This window comes from Aegilops tauschii, chromosome 2 (genome assembly GCF_002575655.3).
Source record: "Aegilops tauschii subsp. strangulata cultivar AL8/78 chromosome 2, Aet v6.0, whole genome shotgun sequence".
NCBI classification, from domain to species: Eukaryota; Viridiplantae; Streptophyta; class Magnoliopsida; order Poales; family Poaceae; genus Aegilops; species Aegilops tauschii.
The window spans coordinates 637,620,552-637,645,483 of record NC_053036.3 but is presented as its reverse complement, the minus strand read 5'-3'; the positions used below and the strand labels follow the sequence as shown (position 1 = coordinate 637,645,483).

Here is a 24,932-nt window from a genome sequence, read left to right as displayed (position 1 = left end):
CATTTCATGATAGAACTTAGAAATAGGATCTCCTACTATACTTTATCTAATTAGGCCTTGGTTATTGGATACAGGCGTTTGAACATCCATGTTCCGTGCCATTTTGGGCACGCGTTGGCGTTCAAAGAGTGCAGCCTTCGTGGAAGACGCCTGGATTCACAAGCTGTAGCAAGTGGCAGCTGAGAGAGCTCCACGTTGCTAGCTTTAGTCCATTGGTGGGGCATCATATGTTATTTGTGCGTGAGGTGATGGGTCGAGCGCCAAAGCTGGAGACTGTTCTTTTGAAGGAAAATGAAGAGCCATGCAGGAAGTGCGAGGCAATGGGTGCACTACCTACTCCGATAGGAGGCATGTTTCCAAGGGGCAAAGATGAGCAAGAGGCCATAGCCAGGCAACTTAGGGACAAGAAGGTCGTCTCGTCGTCCTCGGCCAAGATAATTTTCAGCAGCACCGTTTCAACAGTGGTATTCTGAATAAGAGAACCTGTGTGCATGCCGAATGTAATAGACGCCAAGGCAAGGCTTTTTTTAATTAGTAGTTTGCTTAAAGGAACAGAACTGGTATGTAATTTTTGTGTTGTGGCAGCGTGTGGGACGATCATGACCATCCTATCTTGTATCCTTGGTTCTCTATTTCGAGACCAGTTTCTTTTTTGTGGATCTTTTGGATTTTTTTTGGTGTCAAATGACCTAATCCGTGGCTAGCACGCGCTATTTGTGGGGGATTTGTCTGGGTGCGTTCCTTAGCTGTGCCTAGTGATTGTTACTGGGGTTGATCTATGCCGGTTGGTCGGTTCCTTTCTTTCATCCGAGATATTTTGATATCTCTCTCTCTCTCTCTCTCTCTCTCTCTCTCTCTCTCTCTCTCTCTCTCTACCGGAACAACGTACTATGCCGACAGCCACGGGCCGTCGGCATAGGCCCCTCTCCCGTCGGCGTAGATCTAAGCCGACGGCAGCCGTCGGCTTAGCCCCGTCGGCATAGATAATGTCAGCTTAGTCTTGTCAGACCGTCGGCATAGATATGCCGTCGGCATAGGGGCCTATGCCGACGGCTTCCGTACAGCCGTCGGCATAATTTGACCGTCGGCGCAGTTTTCCACGGGACGGCCGTTGACGACGCCGTCACTGCGCCGGTCGTGCCACGGGCCGCCACGTGGTAGGGATAAGCCGACGGCCAGGCCGTCGGCTTATCCCTACCACGTGGCGGCCCCAGAACGCTCCTGGGCGAACACGTATTCCGACTAGCGTACACGACTTGCCCAACGCATCATCGCCGTATCACCTTACTATTAAAGGGGAGTCTATCGTCGTCGTGATAATTCGACCTCCCCTCCCTCGTACGTGTTTGTTCGACCTCATCGCACGATCTACACATCGTTCGTTCCACCTCCCCTTAGGTCGCCCCCATCACAAGTTCATCGTTCCCCGAATCCGGCCCCCAGTCAATCCGAACTCCTAGTTCCTGCAAAACGGCGTGCCCTATCGCACCTCCAATGTCCATTCTCGCCCCTGTTGTCGGTGTCAAAACTGGCCGATCTCGGGTAGGGGGTCCCGAACTGTGCGTCTGAGGATCGAAGGTAACAGGAGACAAAGGGGACACGATGTTTACCCAGGTTCGGGCCCTCTTAATGGAGGTAAAACCCTACTTCCTGCTTGATTGACTTTCATGAGTATAGGGGTTACAAGAGTTGATCTACCTCGAGATCGTAAAGGCTAAACCCTAGATGTCTAGCCTATATGAATTCTGATAGCCACTACGGACTAAACCCTCTGGTTTATATAGACACCGGAGGGGCCTAGGGTTGTACAAAGTCGGTTTACAGAGGAAGGAAACTATACATCCGGACGCCAAACTTGCCATCCACGCAAAGGAGAGTCCTATCCGGACACGGGGGGAGGCCTTCTTCCTTGTATCTTGACGGCCCATCAGTCCGGCCAATATCACACAGCCCAGACCCCCGAGGACCCTATAATCCAGGACTCCCTCAGTAGCCCCTGAACCAGCCTTCAATGACGATGTGTTCGGCACGCAGATTGTCTTTGACATTGCAAGGCGGGTTCCTCCTCTGAATACTTCAAAGCAGTCTTCTGAATAAGAGAACTATATCCGGCTCTGTATAACAGTCACAACCCTCAACCACGAAGGCAAAATACTTAATCAAAATAAGGTCTGTCTACTGACAACTTTTTTGGCGAAACGTTACGCCTGGCCTCTTTATCATTTCGAACTATTTTTTGGCCTCCCGCTTTCGAGGTGCGGCCTCCATTGACACGTCTTGTCAAAACAGATATCGTGTCCGCTTATTGTGGGTTTCTCATCAATATGGGTTTGGGTAATCCAACTGTGCCATTCGCACGACCCCTTGGGAACAGGCGAGTTTTAAGGCTTGAGGGAGGGGGGGGGGCGCTTGATATTCACTGCCTATATAAGTGGATAAAGATCCATCTTTTTACCTCACGCCTTCTTCCTTCCTCTGCTTTCCCGTCCTCGAGCTCCAACGCCCAAGCTTCAATCTTTCCCACCGCCACCAACCTCTCCGGCCATGTCTGGATCCGGCTCACAGGGCAAGTGGGTGGCCTCCTCCGTCACGGAGAAGGACGTCAAGGAGCTCCGGGAGGCGGGGTACCTGACTGCGGACGTCGCGCACAGGCTCCCTGCCAAAAAGCAAGTCATCCCCACTCCGGAGCCCGGCGAAAGGGTTGTGTTCATCCCCCACTTCCTCCGCGGGCTTGGGTTTCCCCTCCACCCCTTTGTCCGCGGTCTCATGTTCTATTACGGGCTAAATTTCCATGATCTAGCCCCAAATTCCTTCCTCCACATCTCGGCGTTTATCGTCGTGTGCGAGGCGCTACTCCGCATCCCCCCACACTTCGACCTCTGGCTAAAAGTCTTCAATGTGAAGCCGAAGGTGGTCGACGGGCAGCATCCGGACTGCGGCGGCACCATGGTGAGCAAACTCCCCAACACCACCTGGCCTAAAGGGGCTTTCATGGAGACCGTCAAGGTGTGGCAACAGGAGTGGTTCTACATCACCGAACCCCGCGGCGCCAGATGGGCGACCACTCCTGAGTTCAGATCCGGACCCCCTATGCGGCTCGTGTCGTGGACTAACAAGGGTCTGGACTGGGGGTCGACCGATGAAGTGATGATGCTGCAAAAGCGCATCAAAAATATGATAAGCAAGAACACCAGTCTCACTGACATGAGTCAGGTGATGCTCTTCCGCCGGATCCTCCCGTGCCAACGCCGGCCTCTCCATATGTGGGAGTTCAATCTGAAAGGGCCGCGAACCCTGCAACTCTTCTTCGGCACAACGCACGAGGAGATCTGGAAGCTGCTCTTCAAGGCCTAGAAGACGTGGCCGAACAAGACCGACGACATCGGCCTCGACAGCGCGAATCCGGCCACTCCGGTAAGTATTTTGTTTTCGAACATAATGTCGGTTATAGATCCGAGGGTATACCGAGCTTTCTATTCCTCGATCAGGGCTGGACAACGAATGCGGAGCGGATCAAGTGTCTAGCTCCGCTACCTGAAGACCCAACCACTCCTATGCTAACGAGGATGCTGGTTCCTGCGCCGTATCAGGTGCCGGAGAAGAAGGCCAAGAAGAAGAGAAAGGAGGCCAAGGGTGGCCTCCGCCGTAAAGGTGCTTCGGACGCAGTGTTCGGAGAGACCGAAGCCCTCTCCTTCCACGAGGGAGATGAAGACGAAGAGGAGGAGGAGGAAAGCGATTCTCCCCTTAAGGGAGGAGGAAGAAAAGGGCCGCCTCCGCAGACCCGGAGGCGGAGCCGTCCAAGAGGGGGAAGATAACCCTCTCGGATGGTTCGGACACAGATGCCGAACACACCCCCAAGAGGCGCCCCAGGGAAAAGCCCATGGCCATATTGTAAGTGCCAAAGGATACTCTATAGATATCCGGTCTTTTATGATTGTAATATAACATATTATGTTTGTGTGTTTCAGTCCGGCCTGCGACCTCCCCCAACCATCGTCATCTGAGGGGAACTCTCTTGCGCCGGAGATGGTGGAGAGCGAGTCGCCTTCGTGAGCCTCTCCGCCAACCACCGTGGACGACACCGAGGTGTTGTCCCGAAGGGCCTCTCCGGGCCATGGAGAGGTGAGGGAGGCCGCCAAGATGGCGCCAGAGGGTAATGCCTCCGCTGCCGAGAACATGGGGGTGCAACCCCCATGGAGACTGACGACGGGGGCCCCAGCGGAACACTATTCCGGAGACCCGTGTGGCTCCGGAATCGAGCGAGCAACCCTCTTCAAAGGAGGGGGGAGCGCTGATAACCCACAAGTATATGGGATCGCAACAGTTTTCGAGGGTAGAGTATTCAACCCAAATTTATTGATTCGACACAAGGGGAGCCAAAGAATATTCTCAAGTATTAGCAGCTGAGTTGTCAATTCAACCACACCTGGATGACTTAATATCTGCAGCAAGGTATTTAGTAGCAAAGTAATATGGAAGTAGCGGTAACGGTGGCAAAGGTAACAGTAGCAGTTTTATAGTAATCGTAACACTGGCAACGGAAAAGTAACTAAGCAAAGATCAATATGTGAAAAGCTCGTAGGCATTGGATCAGTGATGGATAATTATGTCGGATGCGGTTCATCATGTAACAATTATAACATAGGGTGACACAGAACTAGCTCCAGTTCATCAATGTAATGTAGGCATGTATTACGGATATAGTCATACGTGCTTATGGAAAAGAACTTGCATGGCATCTTTTGTCCTACCCTCCCGTGGCAGCGGGGTCCTATTGGAAACTAAGGGATATTAAGGCCTCCTTTTAATAGAGTACCAGACCAATGCATTAACACTTAGTGAATACATGAACTCCTCAAACTACGGTCATCACCGGTAAGCATCTCGATTATTGTCACTTCGGAGTTAACGGATCATAACACATAATAGGTGACTATAGACTTGCAAGATAGGATCAAGGACTCACATATATTCATGAAAACATAATAGGTTCAGATCTGAAATCATGGCACTCGGGCCCTAGTGACAAGCATTAAGCATAGCAAAGTCATAGCAACATCAACCTTAGAACATAATGGATACTTGAGATCAAACCCTAACAAAACTAACTCGATTCACTACAAAAAAAAAGACACATCCGTGACATTTTGGGCCGAACAAATTTTTTTCTGTCATACATATGACACTTCTATGATGATAATTGTGAAAAAAACCCGGTATCATCATAGATGTGGTGGGCTCCTACTTCTATGACAAAAAAACATGACAGAAAATGGGCTTTTCGTCATGGGCGGGCCGGAGACGCAGCTGCATGACATTCTTTGGGCCGTCCATGACGGAAAAAACCGTGGTAGAAGCGAGGGGGAGGAAAATTTCGGGGAGTTCCCGGTTACGGTGGGAGGTCGGGGGCCGAGCGATGCGTGTTTCTCTCGTACACGTACGCGCGTGTGTGCGAGGCGTTGGCTCTAACTGAACCCGAGCGAGGCGTTGGGCTCTAACTAAACCCGAGCGATTGCACTGCAGGCTACGTGTTACTGAATCCGAGCGATTGATCGATGGCTGTTAACTGAACCCGATCGAGTGATTCCTTCGCTACTGCTGCTAACTGAAGCCGATCGATTGGATGAACAGTGAGCGTTGCCGGGGGGGGGGGTTGGATGAACAGTGAGCGGTGGCGTTGCCTCTGGATGAATAAGACCCCGTGGTGTGGAGGGCTGGATGAACAGTAGACGGTGGAGGGGTGCCCGTGGAGGGGTGGTTGAACAGGACCCCGTGGTGTGGAGGGCTGGATGAACAGTAGACGATGGAGGGGTGCCCGTGGAGGGGTGGTTGAACAGTAGCCCGTGGAGGCTGGAGGAGGCGACGGTGGAGATGAACAGTATCCCGTGGAGTCCCGTTTTGCGGTACGCCACAACCCTCCCGATGAACAGAACCCCCGTTTCGACCGTAGCGCTCCAACAAAAGTCCGTTTCCTCCGTTTTGCGGTACGCCACACCCCTCCCGATCAACAGGACCCCCGTTTCGACCGTAGGAGGTCCGTTTCCTCCGTTTTGCGGTATGCCAGACCCCTCCCGATGAACAGGATCCCGTTTCGAACGTGGCCGGTCGAACACAAGGCCGTTTCCGCCGTTTTGCGGTACACCAGGCCTCGTTTTCATTGCCTGTTCCGTCCAAGCCTTCCCGATGAACACGACCACGCATTCCGTTCCGACCCAGCCGGTTGGCTCCCACGCGTTCCATTGCCTCCCGATGAACATGACGCATTCCGTGAACACGACGCATTCCGTTGCCTCCCCGTGAACACAACGACCACGCTGTTTCTCTGTTCCGACCCAGCCATGTACACGAGCCCTGGCCGTACGTATGCGCGAGTAGGCGTTCGAGACCCTGCCCGTATGTACGTACGTGGCCGTATTTTCTTTCTTGCACCCTGGCCGCTGTACGTACGTGTACATGCTACGTGGGCGCCTCTACTACGACATGTGCGCGCCTCTACATCGACCAGTATATATGTACGTACACGTTCGCGACCAGAATGACAATGCTACATACGCTTCGACCAGGTGGGTCCCGACTGTCAGGCACTTCCTTACCTGCGAAGATGTAGCTGGTGGGTCCCAGCAGTCAGGGGGGCGAATCGTTTTGTTTTTTTTTGCCCGGACGCACTTCCTTGCGTGTGAAGGTGTAGCTGCTGGGTCCCAGCAGTCAGGGGGGGATCGTTTTGTCTTTTTTTGCCCGGACGCACTTCTTTGCGTGCGAAGATGTAGCTGGTGGGTCCCAGCGGTCAGGGGGGCGAATTGTTTTTTTTCGGATGCACTTCCTTGCGTGCGAAGATGTAGCTGGTGGGTCCCAGCAGTCAGGGGGAAACGTTTTTTTCGCGAAACACGGTGGCCCGTCCGGTGGGTCCCCGCTGTCAGGTGCAGGAATAATTATTTTGCGCGTAATAAGGAGGCACTTCCTTGCTGCGGCCGTGGTCCCAGCTGTCAGCCTCTCCACTTACAGTCCACGTCCGATGGAAGCCATTCCTTGACCACGTTGACCACGCCGCGCCGAGAGCACTAGGGCAGTGGACGATGGCGAGGCCTAGGAAGGGGACGACGCGGAGCCGGGGAAGACGCGGTAGTGGATGCCCATGCGTAGAGGAGTATGAGGGTTCACTTGTTCGGCTGTGGTGTGAGGCTGCCGTCGCCGCAGAATAACAATGGGTGTGGGTGCGTAGAGGGATGGCCTGGCCAGCGGTGGGAGTAGTAGGGGCGGTGAGGCCTTTGCGGCATCACAGCCGGCCACGGGCGGCAGGAGCAGGCGGCACGACCGGCGCTGCTTTGGGCGGCTGGAGCAAGAAGACCAGAGGTTGAAGAAGCACTACGGCCGTTGGATGGACATCGTACGGTCACTGGAGCTAGAATCGTTCATATATTGACTAATGTTGACAAAGGCCTCCGTCCCAGTCAACTTAGTAGGCCCACAAGTCAGCCTCCCACCAAGGTGGGTCCCAGCTAGCAGGGGGGTATTCATTTTTTTGTGCATAATAAGGAGGCACTTCCGGTGGGTCCGAGCTGACAGCGGGGGGAACATCTTTTTCGCGAAATACAGTGGCCCGTCCCGTGGGTCCCAGCAGTCAGGGGGAAACGTTTTTTCGCGAAATACTGGTGGCCCGTCCGGTGGGTCCCTGCTGTCAGGTGGAGGAATAATTATTTTCCGCGTAATAAGGAGGCACTTCCTTGCGGCTGCCGTGGACCCAGCTGTCAGCCTCTCCACGTACAGTACTCTTCCGATGGAAGTCGGTCGTTGACCACATTGACCCCGCCGCGCGGAGAGCACCACGGCGGTGGACGACGGCGAGGCCTAGGAAGGGGACGACGTGGAGCCGGGGAAGACGCGGTAGTGGAAGCCCGCGCGGAGAGGAGTATGAGGGTTCATCGGTTCGGCTGCGGTGTGAGGCTGTCGTCGCCGTAGAATAACAGGGGGTGTGGGTGAGTAGAGGGATGCCCTGGCCAGCGGTGGGAGTAGTAGGGGGCGCTGAGGCCTGCGCGGCAGCACAGCCGGCCACGGGAGTAGGTGGTCCCGCCGGCGCTGCTTTGGCGGCTGGAGCAAGAAGATCAGAGATTGAAGAAACACGACGGCCGTTGGATTGACATCCAACAGTTACGTCTGCTAGAATCGTTTGTTGACGTATATAATAACTAAAAAAATCTTGCATACGCGTCAACTAAACAGGCCCACAAGTCAGACCACTCCCTCTTTTTTTAATAATTTATATATAGCTCATGGCAACTTCTTATGCAATTTATTGCAGTCGTTTTTTTTGGTTGGCCAGGGCCAATTTCGTATATTTCTGTGGGTTCCAAACTATTTTTAATACCGAAATGTCGAGCCAGATTTAAAGTACTTTGAAGATATATTTAAATTAGGTTAATGCCCAGTGAAATAGGAATCTGAAAATGTGAAAAAATTCAGAAATTATAAAGTAATTGCCAATTTGTCATCTGTTTTTATATTTACAACCCATTTCATATTACTTTCAAGATTTGCAGGCGTCTTGAAAGAGTTGCAGCCCATCAGGGCGTAGAAAAATAAGTAGGACTGGATTGGGTATTCTTCAGAAAAAATAAACTGGGCTCATTTTCACAAAGAAAAAATAGCTGGGCTGGTCACATGGTGAACATAAAATATAAGCCTGGGCTAGACGGGCCACAACCCAGTTCAAACCCCGCTCCGTCTCAACAATACCAAACAAAAAAATACTGCTCGAGTAGCTACGTCCCAGGTGTCAGCCGAACTTGTGCTGTTCTCTTGTCTATTGACTATATACGCTCACAATGTCGTGGGTCCCAGATGTCAGGAAAACACTAGGAGGAAGCATTTTATTTTTCCATACGCTGACGTGGTGGGCCCCTACTGTCATCCTCTCCACGTTCTTCTGCCGATTCCTGTTGTTTGTTGACCATGTTGACAACGCGAGAGGGCGGCGCCACGGCGAGCGCACCAAAGCGCGCGGAGGACGTTGACGTTAACGATTTAGGAGACGGTGGGGCGGCGATGCGTGCACTGAGGCGCAGCAAGCCGTGGGAGGCGGAAGCAGGCAGCCCCGCCGGCGCTGGTTTGGTTTTGGCGGCTGGAGGAAGACAGAACTGAAGAAACACGACAGACTGTAAAAGCAGCAGGAGTACTTAACAACCTTAGCTGAAACCAGCAGGGGCACTTAACAACCAAAGCTGAAAGCAGTATGAGTACTTATACAGGTTCAACCGTACAAAGCACGCCTCGAATAGTGCTACTTTGCCTACAGTTAACCAAGGGTGAGGCCGCCAAGCCCCAGGACAAGGCCCAGGCGCCACCCCGCGCATCCACAACCTTCTGAAAGCGGCTTCATCTCGCAACGTGGTCAATAAACAGGATATTCGCTTTAGAGCCATGGAAAAGCATGAACATAATCTTCTGTCCTATTCTCCAAGATGGACGGGCCTTCATTATTTGAGACCACCCATGAATATGTATCTTTTCTCCTCCAAGGGGAATTGAGTAGGTCGACATAAACATCATGTTGTGACCAAGCGCAAGTCTGACCCGACCATGGTCAGGCATCTGTATAGGAACAATAAAACTCGACAGTTCCTGTTTCAAGAAGATCACAGCTGTAAAACTGTGTATAAGCAATAGTTTATGAACAACATATATAACAGAAAACAGCTCGTACCATAAGTTTCTCGACACAGTTGGACCTGTTCAACGAGTGCAGCAGTGGCACACATATCCCACGTGGCCTTCCACCATTGAAACGCCCCACAAGGACCTCAAGACGATCAATAAAGTGTAGGAACTTGTGGATGTCGATCCAGTCAACTTCCGTGCCATTAGTAACAGCTGAGTTATACAGAGTAACAAACGAGCAGACTGCTTAACTCTGAAAAAACCTACACGTGCCACCAATTATAAGAAAATATTAGATAGAAGTAGCATCTTCGTGAGAGATTCGTTGCTACTTCTAAAGTTAAATTATGATTAGTTAGACAGAATAGGTGGATTAAGAAGTAATCGAGGCAACAAGCAAGAACCAGATACAAAACTAACATGGATGAACAATTGGAACGACGTCGGGGTGGAAGATCGCAGTGAAGATGAGACCAGGTTCTGCTATTTCCATCAACATTCGTGCGCCAACTTTCAGTCCGTAACATTTGAGAAAGTTTATCCAAGTTCGGCCATAAAAAAAGCAGCGATCTTCTTGGTTCATGAACCCAACTCGGAGCTTATATCCATGGCTTGTCTTCATTGTGACCATTAAACTAGTGTATTCAGTTATGGCAAAGCCGAGCATCTTGAGTACATGTGTTCTGGCAGAGCAAATAATACACTGCAGGAAAAATAATATGAGAACACAACATGTTCAAAAAACCCCCACCCTCCCGGATAGAAAAGAGGATTCTAGGAACATACTGTGCGCGTTTCAAAATGCTGTGTTAGGATGAGAAGGAACAAGTGTGGCGTCTCGCCGAGGGCGCAGAAACCTGTAGGGTACTCGCACTTTGGGCACTGCAAATGAAACACACTAGATTCAGTAGGAAGAAAAATGCATGAACGGCGGCGGCTGCCATCCTAGGATTACCTGCGACCAAGGGACTTGGATTTATCGGGGATGGATGAAGAATTCGTACCTGGTTCTCCATGAGAAAACCCTATGCAATCACCGAGAGGGGGTTTTCTTTGAACAAGCAGACGAGGGAGAAGGGGGTTCAGGCCCAGTGAAATATTGCCGCTTCGTCCGTCCAGCTTACTGCTAAAGCTGGAAAGGGGGGGGGGTTGTGATTTGATGGCTCATTGGCATTACTGCAGCGCTACGACCGGGGTGTGTCTACCGTGAAGTTGTGCGCTCTAATTTGTGCATATGGCACGTGGACCCCGTTGCCGGTTGCCCCACATATCAGTGAAAGGAAGTAGAAAGACAGGAGTAACTAGTTACACATAAATATATTTTTTGACAGAGAGATACTCCCTCTGTAAAGAAATATACAAACCTTTTATATCACAGGCTCACCTTGCCGAGAAATATACTCCCTCTGCAACGCACATGCATTATGGGGGTTCAGCTTTTTTTTATGGGGGTTCAGCTGAGAATATAATACTCAGATAGGCTCACGGTTCTGGACTTTGGGCCGCAGGCCGACCCTGCATGTTTGGGGGCCCATGTGTTCTACCTCAGCGCTTTTCATATTGCAAGCGATCGGTACGGCGCTGGTTTTAGATGCTGTCGCAAAGCGAATACACAAAATTGAATAAAGCACGACAGCTATTGGAATGAAATCGAACGACAGTTCCTAACCAGCAATCAGAGTTGCAATTCTATCAACGATATACCATGTGATAAATAATACTGTCGTACTACGTATACACACAGGACACTTGTTTCACCATGCCAGATTATTACATCAAAATCTCTCGGAGGATAGATCAGTTCGGCAGTTGCGTGCTGCTACTGAAGAATTTCAAAGTTGATTTGGATCAGCTCTCCTTGCCGAGAAAGTTCGATTTTGACATCATCCCCTACCGCAAGATATGATTTAGATTTGAACCTTGACCATCCTTTAGCATCAATCATCATGCGACCATCCTTTGTACTTACGGTATTTTGAGCAGGTTCATTCACACCAAGGCTGCGCATGGTAATAGAAACTTGGCCGCGGTCGCCCGGATTGTTGAACGACTCCCTCGTTGCTCTAGGAATTCTCTGTTTGCAAACAAGAAGACATACCCAAACAGTTAGATCAACACAGTGAATCATGTGAAACAACATGGAAAGAAAAAAGAACGAAGCACTTGGGCGACCAATGCTTACCAAGAAGGTGGACATGTCAGTTTTTGTAAGGACTTTGGTATATGAAGTGCGAACTGCAGCCCAGTCTGTTGCCGGTGCAAGTGCACGGGTCAGAGCAGATGCAAGTGCAAGTGTTGGTGCAGGTGCCGAAGCCGCCGCTGCTGCCGGAGATGGTGCTCCTTGTAGAGCTGGTGCCGGTGTCGGAGCAGGTGCCGGTGTCGATGCCCGATCCTCCGGTAGATCAGACTGATCCGCTGACGCAGTCAGTGCCCAATCCTCAGCTGGATCAGACTGAGCTACTGCCGATGTCAGTGCTAGAGCAACTGCCGGTGCTCGATCTGTGCGAGACAGCGGCGACCGTGTCTGGTCTGCTATGATCAGCTTTCTAACTTGACTAGGATCCGTGACCGTGATCCAGTTTTTTTCTTCATTTCTTTTAAACGCGAGAAGGACTAATTGTGGCATTTTTGTTAAACCAAACTGCAGTTCATCATAGGGATTCAACTTGTACTCAGACAACAGACTGATCCAATTTTTCCAGTAATATAAGTGATGGACAGTGCCTTAGTTACTGACACGACATAAGAAGTGAAACCTGCAAAAATAGCCATCGTAGAGCAAACCAAACGGTTTATTCTGTGATGAATGTCACATGGCAAAACGTGCATCGTAAACTTGTAGGAAAAGAAAGAAAACATGACATTAAATCAATAAGATTTAGACAGTAAATCAATAAGTATTACTTGATGTGACACGAGTGAATCCTTACCAGGAAATCACTATGTTGAAGTACTAAACAGAACATTGATCGTCCAACTACGCGTGGCATGCAGGGGCCCCGCCAACTCCCACAAGCAGGACAGTCCAAAGGTCGTGACAAATCGTATGGACCGAACATCCATGGGACTGGAAATCCTGGTGGGTGCGATAAACCCTGCAATGCATACAGATATTGGAGTGTAACCATAATTGATAAACCGTCCTCACAAAAAATATGATCTGGATACTTCAAAATATACAGACTGAATTGAGTGGACAGACATTAACATAGACCATTCACACACCAAAAGCGGCAGTACTAATAAACAATACAGGGTTCACAAACACAAATCAAGTACTGAACAATAGTACTTACTACAGACAAGCAAAGTTGCACTGACTAAACTCTGCAGACTATTTCTTGCCACCGACCTACGGGATGAACCCCGCATAACTGACTAGGCCATGGACTTCGTGTGAGATGTCTACATGCACCATCACCATCTTGTCAACCTTGGAGAACCTAACAGAGTGGTCTTTCCACTCATAAACATGATGATGAAGACAGGCCGCATCCGATTTGTTGGGAAGCTTTACAAGAACCACACCCTTCGTAATCGAAGGCACAGCCAGGAAATTGTTGCGGTCAAGTACAGCCTCGAGAACACGCCTGACAACAATGCTACAGGAAAACACTAGTTCAGGACACGTGGCGACAAGGACACAACAGCTGGATAGTTCAGCAGTAGAACTCATCATCAGGTCTTCTAGTTCACACGGCATGACTTTGAGAACTTCGTCTCCACCGCGGACCTGGTTCTAATTCAAATAGAAACCATATTTTATTACTACCTCCGTTCAGAAATATAAGATGATTTTCGATATTATACTCCATATATGACTACATATACGCACAGAAATGAGTGAACAAAGGCACTAGAACATGTCTTCAAAGGCATGAGAGTAGAGGGATTACATGCAATATCCATGACACAAGTTACCGAGGCAAATATACCCTCTCAAAAGGTAGCATTGATGTTCATAAAGTACTCCCTCCGTCCCAAAATTCTTGTCTTAGATTTGTCTAGATACGGATGTATCAAGTCACATTTTAGTATTAGATACATCCGTATCTAGACAAATCTAAGACAAGAAATTTGGGACAGAGTGAGTAGTTGAAAGTAATCTATAAGAAATCAGTGTCAACCTCTCGCATGTTTTGGTCAAAAGAGGAATTTAGAACCGTCATTTGGCACACTAAAATCACATGCAAGATCACCCAGAAGGTTGTACTACCAGTACTAGTACTGCGTGTTAGATGAAAAAACACGATCAAGATCGAGAAAAAGATCTCTCTTCTCCACCGTTCCCTTCCGCGCCCAGATTGCTCAAATCCCTAATTCGCCGCCAACCCTCGAATCGCCCCTCGTCTCGTCTCTTTCCCCACCGTTCCCCACCTCTGTGCCGGACGACGACGACGAAGACGACGGTCGCGCTTCACCACCGCACCGGAGCTACCTCATCTACGCCCTCGTCCACCGCACCGGGTGGTCCACCGACAACGTCGGCCGCCGCAACCGACGTGCCTCACAGACACCGAGTTCCACCGCATCAGGTGCGCTTCACCGACGCCGTCTCCCAGCTCACCGGGGCTACTTCACCGAGCACATCGTCGCACCTCCGCCCCCGAGGCCGTTGGGGCTTCACCAATGGTCTCGTCCACTGCATCGTAGCGCTCCGCTGCCACTCAAGATCTGCATCCGTGCGCGGCCAGCCAACGCCAGCGCATCACCCTCAACGGCTCTGAAGTGACCCGCACTCTAGCTAGGCGAGAATGCCCAAACGCCGGCCCGAACTAGGTATCCACACATCACTCCCTTGTGCACTGTTCCGACGATGTTTGGATATCCTTTCACTGCTCTCTTAGCTTACACGCCTATGCAACTCTGACTTTAACTCTTATTTCTTCTGGAGATATCATCTGAAACAAGCAAATCCATTTTTTAGCGAAGCATGACGGCGCTACGGGATCTGTTACACATCCTGCACACCCGTATAACCTTGTAAGTATCTGTCCTCCGGTACAACATCAAGGTCGATTCCTCTTATTTGATCAACCATTCGCCGTGTCAAAAATGCAGAGGGGGATGAAAGGAGCACAAGGCCTGCACATCCAAGCAAGTGGTAACATGGACTTGTACATGGAACATCCCAAGCGCAAGCAGAGCTGCAGTGAGCCTGTACAACGAGCTAGCGTAAGTCCCTGCATTTCATTTAATTCGTACTGGCATTCGTGTATAATTTGTGTGCAGTGGCTGATCCACGAATTCAAGTTACCAGGGGCGAACATTTAACTTAAAAAATATGAAGGCACTTGCACTCCGGAAATCAACATAACTTGAGAAATGTGAAGCGACATGCACTTTGAAAACCAGCTAATGATCCAAAAGTAGTTCAGATTATAAACACTAAACGATGCAAGCACCAAAAAACACAAAATGCAACATGGTGTACAAGGACTACAAACATGGTCTGTACCTGCTTGAATTATTCGTTCTCTGGCTGAAAATATCGAAGTGTAATTGCACGTATAACCAGTGCGCAAACTGCATATCAATATATCTATCCTGCACAAGTATGCCAATAGTTTCAAACAACAGATTAGAAAAGTATTTATGCTATGTTGTCATGATACAGGGACTTTCTGGTAGATGGCCTCGACGTTTCCTCAAGCTATGAAAATGCACTATAATTTGCTTGTCATCAATGCCTGCAAATCTCTGTCTCTCTCAACATAGTAGATCATCATTAGACACTAAATCCTTCAATGAGCTTGCAAAATGCTTGCATTAGATCCCTCATTAGACACTATATGTTCATCACCAGGAGCATGTAAAATGTTTCCATCAAATCCTTCATTAGCAGTCTGTTCATTAGACACTTCAGGCTCAAGAACAACATGAGCTTGTATGTTTGCACCGGAAACTTGATTAGATACATCAGATTCAGTCAGTTCAGTATTGATTGGGGGAGTTATAAAATAAGTAGAAATTGGTTTCATTTTCTCATAGATTCCCTACATACAAGCAGTTTTACAACACCGTTAGGTTTAACTATTGGCCAGAAATTGAAGAGTTGAATTAGATATAATCAGGGATGTGATGTACCTGCTCGTTGCGCATGCTACTCTTGCAAGCTGCGGCTGTCTGTTTGCGCAAGCTCAATGCCATGCCCGTGATGCCACCGCCGCCTCCCATGCAGGCTACACCCAGGGTTGGATCTTCATCTTCTTGTCCTTCCGTTCGCTTGAAGCCCGGCGACCGCCCTCCAACGAGGGCGCGAGGAAGTGCTGTGTCGGTCTGTCCAGCGGCGGCTAGGTTAGCAGCGAACCAGACTGGAGGCTGGAGCGAATGAATTGGGATTTTTCCTGCTATCGATCGATATGGGAGGCGCTCGTTTGGGCCACGAGCCTGCTATAGGGCCTGCCTTGCACTTATGTTATTGGCCCATCCAAATTGAAACATTTTTCTTCATTTTTTACATTGCCTGCTCGTGCGTTGGGACGAACAAAACTAGCGTGGGCCAACCTGGACGACTCAAACTAGGTGCACACTTTCCAGCCACCTGAGGCGGCCGCCCATACCAGCCCCTATGATGGCGTCGCCCCTTTTTGTGTGTATGATTGGATAGTGAAAAATATTCCAGTGGCGCTTTTGATTTACCCACAGAATGGTTGAATTGCTTGTTTCTATGAACTGAGTTCGCCAATAATGTGAAGGATGCCAGTCTTTCCATCCTATTGTAGATTGCTTAGATCTCGATATGCCAAAAGTAATCGCATGAAATATACAGTAAAAGCCAGTGTGATGTGTTTGGCTACAACTAGTCTGACTACACGTCCTCATATAACATATCAAGGACGCACCATCTTACCAGATTAACCATTCGACTTACCCATGCAGTGTGGGAAGAAAGAAGTATTGGGACCGCGTATCCAAGCAATTGATGCCATGGACTCCTTCGTACAACCTTGTAAGCGAAAAAGAAGTTGCAGTGTGCCTGTACAAAGAACTAGCGTAAGTTCAGTTACCTGCTTCTCGGAATTTTAGTTAGCCACTTATTGCAAAATTGTTCAATTACGTTGCTTGGCTTAATTTAGTTTGCTACTGATTACATAATGGCACAGCCTGTTAATCATATTGTAGACTGCGCCTATCTATGTGTTTGATACTTACTGTTAAGAATTACCTGTTTGCCTTAACTTAAATATCTACTTGTTTGTTTAACTGCTTTGCTGCTGCAACATCGGGTTACAATGATGTTAATAACTACTTTTCAGCATCCAATTGAAACTCTTTAATTCCTTGTTTGTTTAACTGGTTTGCTGTTATAACTCCCAGTTGAGATGTTTTGCTAACTTCAACTTTTCTGAATCCAATCGGAACTTTAATGGCAAAACAGGTTAGCCCAAGATCAAAGAGCGAGGTCCCCATGGACGTTGCATCATCCCACAGCAGTGGCACCGGCCCAATCGTGCATTATGAATTGCCAACTGCTGATGCTCTAGAGGCTAAACTAGTGGTAGAAAGAGATTCTGCTTCTGCACTTAGAGATGAAGTTGACATGTTGAGGAAGCAAACAACACAATCACAAGCAGTACTCAAGACAACCAGTAAATATTTGGTGGATTTCAAAACGAAGCAAGCTGAGACTGACCAGATTGTTAAGGTCCTGAAGGAAAAAAGGAAATTAAATTCCTACTTGGTAAATCATAGGTGAAATGTTCTTTCCATAGTTGAATAACCTTTGTGTTGTCTGTTCATGTAATCAATCAAACCATTTGTTTTAGAGATCATGTAATAATTGTTTTTTTTTGTTTTTTGGTTTGTAATTTTATTTGAGCACAAGTCTGTATTAATTGATAAGACTCAGAGACATTTCATTTGGATTGCTGTGCCAGACCTACAAATATACCAATCAGACTGAATGTGCATTCAACAATAGTAGTAGTATAGATGGACCATAAGTGGCACGCATCGGAAAGGGCCAAGATGCTGGCTAAAAAAAGGATGCTGTTGTAGCCAAAAAAAAGTACAGTGGCCTGGCTTATGTATGTTAGTTGATATTATTGATCCATATACTCTATAAGTGTTTATATGTCTGTTAGTTCTGTACATTCTTGGTTGATCGACTCGGTATTTGAATCTTGATACATCGCTTCTGTACATATCTAAATGGGAGTACACATTATGCTACGTGTGACATTTGAGTTGGACATGAAGTGTTCCAAATATTCAAATTCACCTTAAACTGGATTCTAGTTTCTGAATTTGAGTATCGGCATTTGTAAACCATATTCATATATGACAGTGGAATACATCTTTGTCGTCCTTTTGAAGATATATAAAAACACATAGAATGATTTATAAAGATTCATATAGGAATACAAAATGGATTCGAATTTAGTTGCCAGGGTAAACGTGGATGCTTATTGTCCCAAAATTCGAAAGAAGCAGCAAAATGTCCACTCCCACGTCGGCTGCCCGAAGCCAAGTGTTTGGGAGATGGAAATTACTGTCTACCCATTACACGGACAATCCATCGGCCCGATTTCCACTGCTCTAAATAGGGGTAGGTTAGTAACTTCAATTAGACGTGACACGACCGCCTCTGAGCCCATTCCGACACGGTGGGCGTCAAACATGGGCGGCAAAACTCATTTGATTCAAGCTTGTCCGAAAGACCTCTGTTTCTCCCTCCATTCCCCATTCATACACGGTGGGCGGCAAAACAAACTCGACTCGGCCGAAATCGATGTAGGCAAATATTTTCAATAGGGGCAGGTTTGTAACTTCACTCAGACGTGACACAACCGCCCTACCTGTCAGCCCCGTTCATACACCGTGGGCGCCAACCATGGGCGCCAACCACCTTATCCTCGACTGAAATCGCTCTGGGCAAATATTGGCGAGATGCGAGATTACCGTCCTATCCCCAACCGATGAGACGTCCAAATTTTAAACGGGGGCTAAGTTCGTAACTTTCCCATATTTCACACAGGCGCGTCCCAAAAACATGGTTCCCCGTACCTCTCCCTCCATTTTCCCATTCATACACCGTCCGCGCTAGAACACCCCATCCCCACACCAGCCTCCGTTCGCCACCCCATCCATCGCCGCCGTCCTCCACCACATCCATCGCCACCGTCCTCCACCATGCCGGAGCGCCTACCAAGACCGCGTCGTCCACTGCTAGAGATGGACGTTTCTCATCCACGGCAATGGACCAATAGCCTTGCATCGCGTCCTCTCGCTTCATCGGCGCCGTCGTCCTCTTTGCCGGGGCCGCTCACACGACCTTCTCTTCCACCGCAACGGGACTTATCCCCCGATGCACCCATCTACCGTCGCAGATCTGCTTCAACGCCACCGACAGCCATCGCACCCCCGATTCCTACACGGCGCCGCAAGAGAGGTGGTACTTCATATCTCCTCAACTTTTTGATCTCAACCAGAAAATAGATCTTAACTTGGTTACTCTACTTTCTTTTCAGCTCTTAGAATTTAGTTCTTAGTTCGTAGCAAACAATGGATGCTAAATATCATTTCTCCGGTTTGCAGCTTCAAATCTGTCATGGCACAGCCATAATACAGTTTAATTGATCATGCTTAGGGTTTAATTGATCATGTTGGTTCCGTGGTGGTTTCTTTAATAGAAATCGGAGGGGAAACCCTCTTTTGCTAAAAAAATATGCTTAGAGTTTCCCCCTTTTATGATCACTATACAATCAGAATACGTGCTTCGTGTCATAATAACACTGCTCCACCCATCAAGCTAAACAAGCTTAGTTGTTCAAATACGAATCTGATATTATTAAAACAGAGTTGTTTAATTGGTCACCTAAATGTTCCTAAATTAGTTTTGAAAATGCATGTTCGCCGCTCGGGTGTGTATCTCTACAGGGTGCCCACGGTGGACCGGTCCACCCTGGGATTTTGGGTCGTCCCAGGCCCCGATTCCCCTATGTTCTGCTGCGCGCTTCTGATCTCTACTCGCCCCCAGCCGCCTGCCTCGCCGGTGACTTGCCGTCCTCGGACGGCATGACTCTAGGAGGAGACACCGGACTAACATGAGGCCAGGAGCCGCTCGCCCAACAGCGTCACCGCTGCCCGGGCACGCCGCCGTGCCGACCTTCCCAGTTCGTTCAGGGCTCAGGCGTGCAGCACCCACCAAGCCAACCCGATTTATCCTGAGATACGTCCTCAACACTCAGCAGCCACTCCTCATCACCCATTTTCTAATTGATTCTTTACTCATTAGGCATGACTGTCATTAGGGTTTGTTGTGTGCTCAGTGCTACCTACACTTAATGGTTCAGATGTATTTCAGTAATCTTTAGTACCTCTAAAGTTCACATGGTTTTCAAAATTCCGGCCCTCGGAACAGAAACTAGTCATTTTGGATTGTTGGTCATAGTGACATTGACCCAGATTACTACTGCAAGCCAGGTTTGTTGACAATTTTACTGGTCTTTCTTACTCATTCGATATAATATCCAATTATTCATGTCGATTAGTTGCAAACAATAAGTGCTAGACAAACTTCTTCATTCAGATTTTGGACGGTCTCTTACTGCAGTTACAATTATGCATACTTGTCCTAGTAAGCTCACAAGTAAATGATTGATTCACTACATCCATGCTTGCCTTGTCATATTTGTTGTCAATATTCTTTTAGGGTGGACCACCCTGTTTCTAAATACTGGAACCGTAGACATGAGTGAATAGTATTTCTCTATGTGATCTCTTCCATCATGTGTGGGTAACGAACACTGCATTGTATAGAAAGAAAGTGTCATTTCCAGCTTTTACATAGGTTTTGATCTTTTACATGGAATACAATCTGCCTACTTGCTTTGTGTCGCACTACCAACACTCCACCCTTGAAGCTAAACATTACGCCACTCATAATTGCTTAGTTTATTTGTTCAAATACGAATTTCATATGATTCTAATGTTCCTACTTCAGTTTTGAAATGTGTGCCTGCCTGTTACAGAGACATAAGGGGTTTGTATTTCTGTGTGTGGTCTGGTCAGCACGGTTGGGGAGGTGAACTTTGCATATGCAGGGGTTTATAGGGAGACACTCTCCGAGTTGAATCCGCAATGCATTCCATAGATAATCTGACTACTTTTTATGTTTTCATGAATCTCAGATTCTGAACAGCATCATAATGATTATGAGCTTGCACGCATGAAAAGAATAAAGCAGAACAATGTCATGGCTGTCAAACTTGGCATTAAGGGACTGAAATCAAGTCTGGATGCAATGCAATGCAAACGCTCTCCACCTACAGATTCATGCTCAGAATATGATCCTAACAGTGATTCTGAGCTAGAGGGAGACCTAAGTCAATGTAGCTCCCTATTGGAGGAGTCAGAGGAAGATGCCCTATCTTATTCACCCATCAAGGTACTTGCTCTAACTTTCCAAGGTTACATTGCTCGCACATATCTTGCAACTGATGCTTTGCATTGCTTCTACTTTGTTGAACTGCCATTAGCTTAGTTTACACATCGTGTATGTGAATACGCCCTGCCTATCCATTTTCAGTACATATTCCATCTGTCATCATACCATATTTATCCATTCAAATGTTGTTCTTGTATATCAGACGTTCAAAAGGAAGAGGGCGATTGCTGATCGTGGAGGAGCACAAGCAAAGTATTTGGAAAAGGTAGTGGCACCTGATAAATCAAACAACTCATTAGGTGTAGTTGCAATATCACCTGACCCACAAAATACCCCAACTCTAGCAGACTCTAGCCCTACTACACTGGTCATTTCTGATGCCCCAACTCAGCAGACCCCAACTGCAGCAAACAGTATGATTATGCCAGTTGACATAGCACCAGCTGTACGACGCAAAACCCCCATTCCAGCAAAGAGTACACCAAATCCAGTTGCCAAATCCCTTTTCGAACCAGAGAGAGCCCCAATTGCAGCAAATAGGACCCCTGTTCCATTTCTTCCCAGTTTAGAAGACGAAGCTTATGTTGTTGTCAGGAACTTTGTGCGCATCTTTCCTTCATGGTCATTACTGCATATGTTTCTGCTGACAGAAGACACAAGATTTCATTCTTTTAAATAGGCGAGGAGCAAACTGGATTGTGATGACGAGCAAGGGTTGGTTGCACTTTTCAAGCACTCGTTGATGAAGTATCGTTCCTACCTGAGGCAAGCGCACTTCGATGGCAAGCCTCTGAACGAAATTTCTGTAAAGTCTCCGGTGCTACATTTATCTGACGGTGACTGGAATAATCTTGTTACACATTAGTCTCGGCTGCAGCGTAAGGTACTGTCTATGATATCACATCACAATTTGAACTACATTTCTGCATTTGCCTTAATGTTTCACTTGTACGAAAACTGTGAGCAGAAGAACATTCGTTCTCAAGGGACCACAGAATCTCGCAACTATACTGCACATTGCATTGCTCTTGTGAGTACCTCTTGCCCTGTATGACCATACTTACTTTCATAGCTGTTTGATTATGTAGCATCACTGCACATGTTACCCTCGTAATCGTCCATTTGGTGGACATTATAAGATCCGTATGGACTCTTACATACATTTAGAATCAACCCAATGCTTTTGAAGAGGTTTAGCTCTGCAGTCCTCTTGTAAGGACTGAACGTGGTCTATCAATGTACTTACATTAACAGCTACTCCCTCTGTCCCATAATATAAGAACGTTTTGTACAGTACACCAGTGTTCAAAACACTCTTGTATTATGGGAAGAGGGATTGGTTCATTTTGTAGCATTCTGCATCTTATCTCCCTCGCCCACCATTTACTAAAAAAGATCAGATCTATATTTAATCTTACCAACAAGTAGAATACACAGACAATGCCAGTGCAGAAGTGTAGCCCATTGCTCTTGTCAGTACATTTTGTCCTGTAATGCTTGTACTTCCAGGGATTGGTAGTTGATTATGTAGCATCAATCTGCATCTTATCTTCATTATCCTCTATCCCTTCCAGTATTATCATATCTATAATTACTCTCTACAAAATGTAGAGTACAGGCAATGCTTATGAAGAAGATTATGTGCTGAAATTCTTGAGTTATCCTTCCCTTGACATGGAGAAGGGCATTATAAAGCCGGTGTTAACTGTTAATGTAAGTCGGTCCTTCTAAAGCCTTTATCCTCAACTGCTGTTTAATTTGCTCATACTCCTTATCGTTTACTGCTGTTTACTTTGCTGTTTCTACCAAAATGCATGTTCGTAAGAACCGTAAGTTCTAAGTTTTACTTGTAAAACCAAATTCCTTATTGATACCATGCACATTACTTAATACTCCCTATATGTATGCTTGTTTTTGTGGATCTATAATCTAGTGTGTGGTGAAGCAGCCCACGTTTGCACCTTGTCATCTCCTGTTTTATCTTACTGATGTGGCTGATGATATGAACAACATGCCATGCACATTATCCAAAATAGATACAATGATTTTCTTTGCCCTTCATCTATGCTTGTTATGTTGACATGGTAATCCAGTAGTGTGGTGAAGCTCCCCGCATTATGAACAATGCCAAATTATGCTATTGATATTTTGAACTTACTCTTTATTTTCTAATTTGAAATTGGATAGAATTGATAGAACAGTTATCATCTTTGTTTATACACGTGCAAAACCTGTCATCTCTCTGCTTTGTTTCAGGGTGATATGCCTGATGGCGTGCACAAGTCTGCTGAAGGCTGTGAGACAAACCCAACATATATTGTAGCAAAGAAGGCAAAACATCTTGAAGATAGCGAGACAACCCCAAAGTCTTATCTTGATGCAGTGTTCAAGTTACTTGAGACTAACAGTCAGACAAGCTCATAGAATTCGTTGTCTGAAGCAGTTCCCCCGCAAGGCTAACCTTTGTTGATCTGTCTTGGAAGTGGTCTCGGTTCAGTATTATTTTGTTACGCTGCAATGGTGCCCAGTTTTTGTAATCTGCTTCTTCGTTGCGCTTTATGATCACTGGTGGCGAACTTCGATGCCCAGTGGATGTAATATACCTTAAATCCTTTATTGTATAGTGTAGGTTTATTCTTAGTTACTATGCCGTAATTTCTTTATTCTATAGAGTAGGTTTGTTCTTAATTCCTACTAGTTACTGCCATCATTTGCTATTTGAAAAAAAAATCAGATGTAGTCGACCGGACCGAAACATTCGACTCTAACGGGCCAGGTTTTTAGCGGGCCACAATTGGGCCGGCCTGCGTCTTTCTTGGGCCCGAATGATTGGGGCCTTCACACATTGCGCCAGGCCCAAACTTACACCGGCCTATATTTTAGTTGGGCCTTTTGTCGACCCAGCGCTTAGTTTGGCCCAGGTAGCGTTGGGCCATTAACAGGCTGAATATTGTACTCGCCTGTTACGGCCGAGATGAAACCACGGGCCTTTAGCAGGCCAAAATGCATGTTGGGCCTCAATTTTCACTAGTCGTCGACGGGCCTTCAGCAGGCCGAAATGTAGACCGGGCCGTTTTGGGCCCAGTTAGCTCACGGGCCATTACCAGGCCAAAACATATCTCGGGCCTTAGTTGGCCCACTGATATCATGGGCTTTAAGAGGCCGAAAGCTTAGCACAGGCATCAACGGGCCGAATTACGCGACAGGCCTTTAACAGGCCCAAAGTCACATTGGGCTTAACTGTTGCCACCTTTAGCACGGGCCGTTAGTGTGCCCGATGTCCCGTAGGACCATATATGGCCCATGGGCAGCACGGGCCATTCCTAGGCTGAAAGTCACACCGGGCTGAAATGGGCCCATGTCTACATCAGGCCTCTAACAGGCCGAAAGTCACTGGGCTGTAGTTGGGCCCAAATATTCGACGAACAATTAACGGGCTAGATCTGGCTTCGGGCCGCAAATGGGCCCAAATATTGGGCGAACAATTAACGGGCCAGATCTGGCTTCAGGCCGTAAATGGGCCCAAATATTGGGCGAACAATTAACGGGCCAGATCTGGCTTCGGGCCGTAAATGGGCCTTTATTAAGCAGGCCGTTATTGGGCTGGCCCATTAGTACCTGATTAAGTTCTACGGGCCTCTAACTGGGCCGTCCTTTTAAACCTATATGGGCCTTTGTTGGGCAGCCACCTGTCGACATATCATAGGCATGTCTCCTCTAATGGACGGGCGACATCTGGCCCACTGACGAGCTGACAGGTGTTCCCTTCGGCCAATCAGAATTTTACACGTGGAAATTTCCCATTGGTCAGGGCTGTTAACGGGTTATCGGATCCATAATCCGACCCGATAGCTTAACGGCGTTCCGTTACGGTGGATGCCACGTGTCG

General features: G+C 47.7%; 1 protein-coding gene across 1 annotated transcript in view; it reads left to right on the top strand.

Moving 5' to 3' along the window:
• The window catches only part of LOC109765855 (uncharacterized), a 39,964-nt gene that overhangs the window by 6,295 nt on the left and 8,737 nt on the right, over positions 1-24,932 (top strand). The window contains exon 3 of the mRNA XM_073507545.1: positions 75-464. Within this exon, the coding sequence (XP_073363646.1) occupies positions 75-464 (390 nt within the window). The remainder of the gene's footprint in view (positions 1-74; positions 465-24,932) is intronic.